The following is an 11,239-nucleotide window of genomic DNA, read 5'->3' on the forward strand; positions in this document are numbered from 1 at the left end:
TTTGGGCAGCAGTCAGCGTCAGTCATCTGGTGCACTCATCCTTTGCATCTTTCAAGCGATCCATCAGCAATTCTTTCCTTCACAGACACAAGTCCTACGCAGTGGATATTCTTCCATCACTTGAACCAGCCATGGCACCTTTCCCTATCGACTCGAGTCATGGCCTACAGAGCCTGGCCGACCTGTTCAATACGCTGATTGAATGGCTCTCTCAGCCTCGTGAGTTCCGGCGGACCCTCGCTCAATAGAATGCTAACGGGGAGTTAACGAAAGAAATCCTTGCCATCATTATGGCATGGGCTGTCACGTTTACGGCAGTCTGTACCCTGATTATGTGCTTGGGCTTCGGCCCAGTTGGGATTGGTGCAGGTATGTGGTCCTCTCTCCTCCAAGGATCCCTAGGAATTGCGGTGTACAGGCATCTAACCGACGTCCAGGAACACTCGCCGCTGCGTTTCAGTCGTTCATGTATGGAGCCTTTACCCCAGCCGGAGGAATATTTGCGACGCTCACCAGCATGGCGATGTTGGGTACTTTGATGCCACCAGCAGCTATTCTGGCTGCTGTGGTTGCTACAGGAGCGGCGATACTCGTATGGGTCTTGGGGATTGGTCGACCATGATTGTAGAGCTTCATAGCCTTGGGTGCTGGCTCTTCAATCAGTTCCCAGGAGCTTCAGACCAAAGAAGTTCCCCCAGCTTTCAGCGAGTGATGTAACTCCGCTCTGAGCCATGTTGAAGCTTGGCAAGCCTGCCTAATTTTCCGATCGGTTGACTAGTAGAGAAGGTCGTTATGCTTACACCGCTAGGCTCGAATCTGATACTATTTTCTGCGAATATACGTTATCATTGCGGATCTGCTGTGCATGTTGAATTATGAGTACAAATGGTGTCTTGCTTGCAAAAATGTCAAAAATAGAATAAAAAATATTCGCTGTCCTTGCTTTCGGCTGGATTGCCGGGTGGATTATAATAATATGTCATACTCAAGGGGCAACACACCCCATACAGCATCTTGTATGTATGTATACAGCAGCAGGGGGTTGTCAAGCTTGAATAAGAGCATGAAACGATTCTAGCAGTGGGTCTAGCGTGAGCCTGTTCGAAGAATTAGTCCTATTCCATGCGCTCATCAACCAACTCCCGTGCTCGAGAAGGAGAGAATAATGCACCCGAATACTTTGTAATCTCCTTGTTTATTGGGTCCGATCTTGCTAATGCTGTTGCGGGATAATAAATTCGCCGCTTACTCCCAGCAAAACGGGCGTAGTTGGGCTCATCGGCAGCAAAATCCGGGGGCATACCAGGGGGATCGAAGTTGTCCCGATGCCAGCAAGGTGCAAGGGACGATCGTCGGCGCTATCATGGGGCTGTCAGCGTACTACACTCTACTCGCTTGTAATCATTTATTTGACCGGAATGAGAAACCTCGACGAAGATACCGGCTGCCTAAACGTAGGGCACGTGGATATTGTTGGGGACAATTGAGTGCTCATACTGAGTGGGATGGTGTATGACAAAACATTGACTTATACAAGAAATGCGGAGATGATGAGTATCTGAAGCTATGATGAATGGATATAAATACAGAGATAGTTTCCTCCTCGTCTTAAGAGTTATATCCTCATCACTCCCACTCTCATCATCACCACAAGTACCAGCAGCAAACTGTTCTTCTTTACTCTACCAACGAATCCGCCTACCATGAAGGCGCAGGCAACCATCGCGCTGGTCGCCGGCCTTTTGGCAAACGCCGTAACCGCTCAAACATCTTTGGGCGAATTGTCCTTCGGAGCACCTCAGTGCGGTAGCGGCAAACTAAACAACATCAACGCCGCCGATTGCAACACGGCAGTTGCTCAATTGCTAGGCGCAAACTGTTCCGGAGGTGTCTGCAGCATTCCCGCCGCAACGGGTGGTGCCCAAGAATCGGCTGTCTCTGTATTGGTTGGAAAATGTGAGGCCTTCATTGGTGCCTTTGCAGATGGAAAGGCTGTCACTTTCAACGAAGATTCAGTGCAACAGGCATTTCCCGGTTTCATTTCTCAATGCCTTGCTACCTCTGGTGGTTTTGGCAGCCCGATCTTGATCAGCACCGACGGAGTCATTCGCCTGGTTATTTCCAACGGACAGAGCGGTGGTGGTTAAAATGTGGACACGGATACATGGATAAGACACACGAGAAAGCATGAGGACAAATGAGCGTTTACAATATAGCTAAAGAGGGAGCATACAAAGTCAAATATACTGATTGTCTGTCTCGCACCTTGACAATGTCTCCGGATTAGCCAAATTTGACCAGATGTCCCAATTATCACAAAATAAATTTCCAAGTGAAGAGTACGAAGAGTTGATTGTCCGTATACAATAATCATCCTGCATGAGGCACGACTGCGTTGCCGACAAGTAAGCTAAGCCTACGGGAGCTATTTCCGATGAGATTATAACCATAATCCACCAATGCTACCAGGGCAGCTTTGTCCCATCATAATTATAAAACAGGCCATTATCCTCTGGAGTAATGCCTGCAAGCACTTTCATGGAGCTTTCAGCACATTCTTCGATGGTTTGGCGTGGGACGTTTGGGGCGTATGTCTTCATCCACTCTTCAATTCCGCTTCCAACCTCAGTAAAAGCGGAATAACCTATAACAAGCTTAGTTTTGTAGTACCATGTATTGAAAGTCGCGGATTACCTGAATGAAGCAGAACAGTGGTTATGCCCTGGTCCTTAAGGACTGCACTCCACTTGCGCACCATCCTTAGATGCCATCAGTGGTACTTCTTGTATTTTGCTGACTATATCCATAGACTTACATATTTAAAGCAGCTTTGCCGATCGAGTATGCATTTTGTAGATTTGGCATGCTCGCGCCGAGCTCAGTTGAGCCTAACACCGACGAGATGACGAGCACCTTCTTGGCCACGCTTTTGCGAACCAATGGGACAAATTCACGCAAGAGCAGCAGAGTGCCGGTTAGATTGAAGTTGACCTCGTCGATAAATTCTTTGACGACACTGTATTGCCATTAATAGACGGACAGACGCAGGGCACGGAGGTGTGGGGGAGACAAACAGATCCTCAAATGAAGTCAACGGGTTAGAATTCACGCCTGCGTTGCTGACTAGGTTGTCTAAGCCTCCTGGCAACAGACGGCTCGTTTCCTCAGCGGCTCTTCGAATGCTCTGAATGTCGGTGACGTCCAGATCGATGAGGTGCAGCTGTCCACCTCGGTGCTTGCCCTTGAGCTCTTGAAGACCGGTCGACGCTGCCGTGTTTCTTGCTGTTGCGATTACTACATTATCCTTTTCTTTGAGCTGTTTCAGACAATGTAAGTGTCTATGTTTTGGATGGGGAAAAGGGAATCGGATTGACTTACTAACTCGGTCACAAAGCCAAGGCCCAGACCTCGACTTGAGCCGGTGATGAGATACGAAGGCATGATTCAAATAAGAATTGACACAGGCGTATGGAAGTCGTGAATTAAGTCTAGAGTCCGTCTATGTTCAATCTGGTCAGTAAACACAGTTCAACTGTTGCCGACCTGTTTTTTCACCGGGACAATTCTGCTCTTTCATTATTTAAATCGGTAGATGGCGTTACACAGTCGTTTTATATCATGCCAGATCGGTATCTTTGAAGTCTTGTATACGTATTCTGTTTCGCAACTATATTATTCAGCCCTTCTCTCGGTTTAGGCTTATAAATCAACAAAATTGCGATATTGTTATTGACCAGAAGAGGTTCAGCTGCGGGATGCGGTGCGGACTCTCACCGGCGGGTTTACGGAGTAGAAATCTCATGTTAGCGCGAACACGATTGCCGAAGTACTCTAAAACCAATGTTAGTAATGGATCCATGGATGTCTATTCTTCCACTAGTACTTGAGTGGCAAAGTTACATACCTTGCGGGAGTATTCCACAGGTTAACTTCTAACTACAGCTACAAAGGCTACGACATAGGCCACCCTCAAGACGCATTGATTCCAAACATTTTACGGGTCTACAGAATTTGCAGATGATCGATAATCGAGTCTCTCTCTTGCATTGTAAATGACTCTCCAAATTTGTCTCGGCTCAGTTATCAAGGCCGAATATATCCCGGGAGGTGTATTATATCCAAGGAGTTGTTTGCTTATGAGCGGCGCGGCATAGAAGTTGACATCCTGTCCAAAAACTAACCAAGGATGCCCGAGCCGAGTCCATTTCTTTCCCAGTGTTCTCCCCATTCCCATGAAACGAGTGTCGGATGCTACCTCAAGGTCTCTAGATTTTTCAACCGATCATACAAATGCTTTATCCAACTATACTATGGACTGATATTGCACATCCATTATATAGAGGAGTTGTATGGAGCATTGGCATAAACCACATCGGATGCAGGACCCAGGAAGTTATAAAACGGGACCATGTCATCCGGGAGGGAATGTTCATGTGATAGCGGGGCGTAAACATGCATGGTATGATCGCTTAGAAGATGCATTGACGCTTCTACTGCTCCATTTCGAAAAACATCGTCGTCACGAGAGGAAGGGGATGGCTTGGATAAGCGAACGGGTCATCTGCTGAGAATCGTAGAAATACTTGATATGGCGCCGCATGTATATGATTCAGTTGTTGTGCTGGGATATATTGTCCATTCACAGGCAATTCTATTAATGGGTCGATACCAGAAGCTGAGCTGCTTGATCCGGTCAAGGTGTAAGCACCTGGCCGGTTAGATGATGAGGAACGCGGTGTCTCATTAGATGTTGGGTCTTTTTCTCTCAAGTTGGAGGCTGGTTCTAGCACTGAGGACCCTTTCGCATTCGAAGGTTGAATGATTGGGCTTTTGCGCTTGTTCAATCTCTCTGAAAGATGCTCGATAAGAGACTGAGTTCAGTATTGTCATGTGAGTAATTCTTATAGCATTGTCATGGACAATGCAATGAGCGCAAGGCTGCTTTTCGTCGCATCTGATCTTTCCTCAGCGGCATTGATCGCAGGCGCAGAGCACTCCCTGCCTCTTTGACATCTTAGTAACGGGGGATTCGGTATGATTCGGTAATTTTTCAACTGGTTAAGTTTTCTGCCTCATAGCCGCGTTAGTCTTCCCATCAGTCGCAATGAAGAGATTGGTGAGTATCTAAACTCGAGTGATTGTGGAACAAAGAGAACGACAACGGGACGAGTACGATGGGCGGTGATTCAGCAGCAAGAATAATCGGCCCAGAATCAAAATACCAGTATATCTTGAGATCTTCTGCATTCTCGAACTAGAGGACCATGACCTTAATATCACGTCGTGACGAACAAAACTTACAAGACACAAAAGAATGGATGACTATGGTGTCGATGACTGAGACTCTAGACAACTATTTCCCCAGAAGCTAAATTCCAACCAGCCATTCACCAAGCACGAAGTCTGCTTGAACCAATCAGTTCCAATTCTGAATTACTCTTCCGAGACATCCGTGTGGAGAATCCGGGTACGTGCCTTGAAGTAATATTCCCCTTGTGCCCAACAAACAGACAACAAACGGGTCCTGAGCTCTGCTTACTCCCCACCTGCCTACAGTGACTGAATTGTCGCTAATGCCTCCTTTCGGACATCATGCACAATATCTGATGCTGATTTGACTCCGTGGATCAGTCCAATAGCTGCTCCTGCGTATGTAGCTCGTCTTCCCTGTTGCCCCCATCCTGAGTCCCCTGCTTCTACTACCTCATCATACATCTCTTTCAGCTCTCCAAATGGCTTTCCTACTTGATGAACTGTGAAAGTCTTGTTGATAATCATCCTGGGACTTGCTCTAGACCACCCGTATTCCCCTCGGAGGTGGTTATAAAACAAGGTTCGTGTTGTCGATACTGCACCATTAGTTGCTTAGATAACAGCGTCCTGGTACCCTTGGTCAATACGAGCTTCCTTTGATGCGAGAAATCTAGTTCCCATCGCCACTCCTGAGGCGCCAAGCGACAGCGCAGCAGCAACGCCTCGCCCGTCAGCAATTCCTCCTGCAGCAACCAGAATAATAATGCCGCCCTCTGCCGCATCAGCCACTTCAGGAAACAATGTTATGAGGCTTAACCCATCCTCGAGTCTTCCACGGCCGCCAGATTCTGCTCCCTGAACCACAATAACGTCTGGTTTCTCGAAACTCTGAGATATTACTTTAGCTTAAGCACTGTTCCAATCTATATCCATATTAGGGTGTCGGGGGATACACTGCGGATCTTCGTACTCTTTCAGCTCGTGTGGAGCATAGAGTCACACCGCAGATGGTTTGAACTTTGCAATGACAGAAGTCGCCTCATTAACATCATCTCGCCAGAGGAGAAATGCCACGACAACAGGGAGCAGAGACGACGTGCTTGCCCCTCGAGAGAGAAATGGTGAGCCTTGAGTTTTGAGCAATATTTACGACGCTTCTTCAAGGTTAGTAGCCGCATCTTGTGTTTTTATTCCAGGACCAATAAACCCTAGTCCACCAGCGCTAGATACAGCCGTTGCAAGGGCGGTACTTGATAGAACTGCCATAGGAGCGCTCACCACTGGAGGAAAAGATATCCAAGGGTAGCGTGATAGCATAGTATTTGAAACAGCTAGAGGGGCAGAATTAAAGTGATTTATTCGTTTATTGATATCGAACTGATATAATTTGGACTCATTTACAGAAGTCTTCGTGAAAAAACTAAGAATCTTCTATAAGTTTACAGAAGCAGTTGCAACATGAATGCCCTCGTCTATCAGGGGCCTTATTACTTATACACTACGACATCATGAGCTCAATCAATCCAACACAACGCTGGATAAGTCGGCCGCTTGGTTAGTTCGGATCAATTGAGCGTAAGAGTAAACATATACTACTAAGAATAAATCTCCGGCTGGGTAATTCGGAAGGCTAACTCGGAAGGGTGATCCGGCTAGTTCAGATGAGGGGGATGAAAGAGGATACTCAGTGGATCAAGATATATCGCGGAGGTGGTATTGCATCCACAAGAGATTGCGTTCAGCCAGGGAAAAAAAGGTTTACAAATTAAAGTTGCAGAAGCGTGTTCAGTTATAAAGGCGTCTATTAGACCATCACCTTGGTTGGCTACCTACTACATATTGCAATCCATTGACAAGCTCTGACTCAAATGCTGTATAAGTCACATAACAATACTTTTCGTGCGCTGTCACTTATAAAAACGTCGCTTTCAGTCTACACAGATCACATCATCATATACGACCTCTACTCTTCCAATTAGTTTTCCCTAATCGTTGGGAAAAGTGAATCACTTCATGCAACACAGTTACGACAGATTAAACACCAGAAACATCATCATCACAACCCCTAAAAATGCAATCTAAAGCACACGACGACACAAAACACAGCCAAGCAACACCCCCAAACACCCTCCCCCTACAACCTCCCTCAAAACCCGACTTCGACACCGGCATAAAAGCCTGGCTCCAAGTCCTAGGCGCCTTCTTCCTCTAGTTCAACTCCTAGTCAGTCAAATCCCACTCACCGACTCATCAACCAACACTAACAACCTCCTCAATCCACCCAGGGACCTCATCAACACATTCGGCGTCTTCCAATCCTTCTACCAACAATCCATCCTCCCCAACCACTCCCCCTCCTCCATCGCCTGGATCGGCTCCCTCCAATCCCATCTCCTCCTACATGATGACCTCCCTCTCCACCAAGTACTACCAAACCATACTCGCCCATAACCTCTGCGTCAGCATCAACACAGGCTGCCTCTTCGTCCCCCTCCCATCACCCTCGTCCCCCAATGCTTCCGCAAAAAAAGCGCGCCCTCGCAAACGGCATCGGCTCCGTCATCTACCCCATCATCTTCTACAAGCTCCAGCAATCCGCCGGCTTCCCCCTGGGCAACCCGCGCCCTCGGCTTCGTCTGCCTCGCTCACGGCTCTGTTAGCATACTGCTAGATTGCCGTAAACTCAACAGCCGGCATCATCGTCCTATCCATCTTTTACGGCTTCTTTTTCCGGAGGCTTCGTGTCCCTTCCTCCAGTCGTCATGACAACTTTAACCAAGGATCTCCGAGATCTGGGAACTCGCCTCGGCGTGTTCTTTGCAGTCGTGTCATTAGCATTGCTAGTTGGCACACTAATCGGCGGTGCAGTCCTCACAGGTTCAAATAGCTACCTCGGTGTCCAAGTATTTTGTGGCAGCTGACTTGCCGTCTGCTTTATCATTACATGCTCCATTAGACTTTTACGCAGCGGCTTCACGCTCCGTTACCAAACATGAATGAACAAGATCCCATAGCTGGGGTCAATCGCAAACGATATATTAGACTACAGAGTCTCTTCAAACAGGCAAACTACATACAGATGCAGTCTCTTTTCTAATAACCTGATATTGTAATCTAATGCCTATGCATACCATTATAATGATCATTCTGGAGAAACACTACGACAAAAGCTCAATGTCCACTCTCGTAATGCTTCCTATCTCCTCAACTAGGTCAATCCGCATAGCATCAGCCTCACCCCCTTGCATATCCCAGATTTCTCCCAGCATGTGGCATCGTCTACCGTGAGAATACGGCCCTAGAACGGTTTGCTCTCGGTCCGAGTTACTTATGGGTGAGCCATCAAAGAGATTAAAGTCCAACGAACTGAGTTCCGAGGATGACTCTGGAGGCGCAGGTCCGGCCACGACGACGTCGGTATCGGGATCAGCCTGTCGCACGCTCCCATCTCTATGGGCAACAGAATTGATAATTGGCCCATTTTTCCCAGTGTTCAAGGCCCAGGTCTTTGCCCACCCTTCAGCAGCAAAGGCCCAGATGATCAAGTCCGGAGACGAGTTCAATGCAATTTCTGTGAGATTCCCGCACGTAGCTACTACTTGCCCATATACCTCGATTGGATAATGCGAATCTTGTCCAAAGGGGTCGCTCATCAGGTTGATATGCCCGTATGTTGGTTCATGATGCCCAAATCTGCGGGTTTCAGGGGGCCGATATGCGGCCGATCTAGCCTCAGTATCGGCCCGGCGTATGTCGTGGAATACATCTGGAGGCACTGTGTAAAACACAATAAGCTGCTGGTTGGAATCTTCCATAGCGCCCGTATCAGAAGACACTCTGCGCTCATCCAACGGAATGCCGTCATGCTGTGGCCTGGCAGCAAAAGTCGCGACAACACGAACACCGTGCTTTGTATCAGATCCAGCAACATATAATAGGGGCATGGGCGAGTACGCCTGTGCAGGAGGGCGAAACCAGACCTTGCGAAGCAACCGAGTAAGCGAGCCCACAGGAGCATCCGTCCCCAGACAAAGACTTCCCGTTCGAGGATCCGTAAACAAGATGTGATAGCCGTCACTCAGCGGCACTGCCCGAAAATGATCTGCGCTGGCAGCAACAAGTCGTCGCAGAGGACTGTCTCGCGGCACATTTCGACTAAGCAGACTTTCATCGTTATCAACATCGACATCTCGACTTGGCCCTCCAGCTTCCGGCGAAATGCCACGACCATGCCTCACGTACCAAGGCTCAGCGTCAAAGCAAGACACCACCGCCGTGCTCCCCGATCCCAAAAGCGAAGTACTGAAGCCGTGGATAATGCCATCAAGCAGCTCCATGGGATTACCCAGACCAGCAGCCGAGCTAATCAGCCTCAACTTCCGCGGCGTGTCCACTCCTCTTCGCGGCGGTAGGAAATAGAGAAAGTCGCTCGGAGACGTGAGTGGGAACCACCTGCTGAGATCTTGACCAGTCATTGCATCAACCCAATGCAGTTCAATCCCAGCAGAGCATCCAAAGGCCACGCATTTCCTTTGAGGACAGATGGCCACCGACCGTGGAGGATCATCCGGATGGCAGATATTGCGATAAACTGACCTTGGGCCTTCTTCTGGTGGCATCGGAAGACTCGGCAAATGCTCATGACAAGCACATTGAATTGAAGACGCCAAAGACGCTGAGGCAGAAGATACGGATCCGGATCCGGATTTGATGACAGGAGGTTCAGTTGACTGAGGCGTCGACACAGCGCTCGACGTGCCCGTTCTCTCAGTCGTGATATCACACACCATGCCAACCCGACCCTCCATCAGAAATGCCACAGAATATCTCTCCGCTAAAGTATCCATACTGCACGAAATAACCCTCCTCGGACACAATATCTTCGTCACCGGCCTCAAGTGCCCCAGCGGCATCCCTTGTCTTTGACGAAACGGCACCGCCCACAACAGCCGCTCCGGAAAGCACACATGATTCAGCTCATATATGTAGACGACCCGGCCATGCACAGCCATCAAGAACTTCCCGCACAAGCTCACAGTGAAACTCATCGCCCCTCGCAAGTCTCCCAGAACCGATCCAGGCACAATGGCGCTAAAGTCCGTATGGCCGACTTCCACAAAGGCAGACCTTTGCGGGCTCAACAGGTTACACTCTCTCGAAAGCCACTTGCTCATAATGTCCTCACGACCAAGGTTCGATACCGGCGTTGTTCTCATAGGTGCCAAGATGCTCAACATGCTGCTCCACCATCCTCCCTGCTTCAGCATGTTGGTAAGCAGCTCGCGGTCCAAGGATGCCAAATACCATGTTCGGCATGCATGCCTCGCCGAGTTAAAGTCCACGGGGGATAGATAGCCGTATATTTGCTGGAGCAGTTCGTTAGGTAGTCGCATAGAGCTAGGAATATCTGTTCATCGTGTCAGTATCTTCGTAACATGAAAGGACAAGACAGGCACCACTCACCATCATGGTCCTCTTCCTCTCCATATTCACCCCCGTATACCTTCTCCACATCAGCCAACTGCCCAGGAAGCGCATAGATCCTCCTGTCGCCGCTCGTCACCAGCGCAACAACAGCCATCGTCCCGCCAGGCGTGTTTGCGGGTCGCTGCGAAGGCCCTCTCGATCTCGTCGACCGAGCTCCGGCCACACCCCTCGAGACAAATATTTGCGAGGACGTATTGCTGGCTTGGCCTCCAGGACAGGAGGCTTTTCGTGTTTTTATTTTGCTTTTATTTCTTCTTTGATAGGAAAATTTATAGTTGAAAGAGAGCTCGACGATTTTTAGGATTGTCGTTCAGAGGTAAAGCAGAGATATAAGTAAACAAGTGCGACATCAAACGAAGTGGGAAATGGCGATACGGTCAGTGTTGACATTCTGGTTGATATAAATTAACTTCTCCTTGGACTCTCCTTCGCCATTCATCACCGCTCCTCCATGTAACAATGCAAAGAAAGGCGCTATCTAAACAGTCAATGGTATCGT

General features: G+C 48.5%; 3 protein-coding genes across 3 annotated transcripts; 1 reads left to right on the plus strand and 2 right to left on the minus strand.

The window, feature by feature from the left end:
* Window positions 1-1,703: 1,703 nt before the first annotated feature.
* On the plus strand, window positions 1,704-2,147 carry Triagg1_82 (uncharacterized protein; the record flags this gene model as incomplete). The annotated part of the gene is made up of 1 exon (XM_062895821.1): window positions 1,704-2,147. The coding sequence occupies one exon, from the start codon at window positions 1,704-1,706 to the stop codon at window positions 2,145-2,147; it is 444 nt and encodes a 147-aa protein (XP_062760432.1).
* Window positions 2,148-2,462: 315 nt separating this feature from the next.
* On the minus strand, window positions 2,463-3,441 carry Triagg1_83 (uncharacterized protein; the record flags this gene model as incomplete). The annotated part of the gene is made up of 5 exons (XM_062895832.1): window positions 2,463-2,644; window positions 2,695-2,759; window positions 2,816-3,016; window positions 3,075-3,316; window positions 3,379-3,441. The coding sequence occupies 5 exons, from the start codon at window positions 3,439-3,441 to the stop codon at window positions 2,463-2,465; spliced, it is 753 nt and encodes a 250-aa protein (XP_062760433.1).
* Window positions 3,442-8,411: 4,970 nt separating this feature from the next.
* Triagg1_84 (uncharacterized protein) lies at window positions 8,412-10,834 on the minus strand (the record flags this gene model as incomplete). Its single annotated transcript, XM_062895843.1, has 2 exons — window positions 8,412-10,660; window positions 10,717-10,834. The coding sequence occupies 2 exons, from the start codon at window positions 10,832-10,834 to the stop codon at window positions 8,412-8,414; spliced, it is 2,367 nt and encodes a 788-aa protein (XP_062760434.1).
* Window positions 10,835-11,239: the final 405 nt, after the last annotated feature.

Source organism: Trichoderma aggressivum (genome assembly GCF_033847375.1).
Source record: "Trichoderma aggressivum f. europaeum strain CBS 100526 chromosome Unknown scaffold_001, whole genome shotgun sequence".
Taxonomy (NCBI): domain Eukaryota; kingdom Fungi; phylum Ascomycota; class Sordariomycetes; order Hypocreales; family Hypocreaceae; genus Trichoderma; species Trichoderma aggressivum.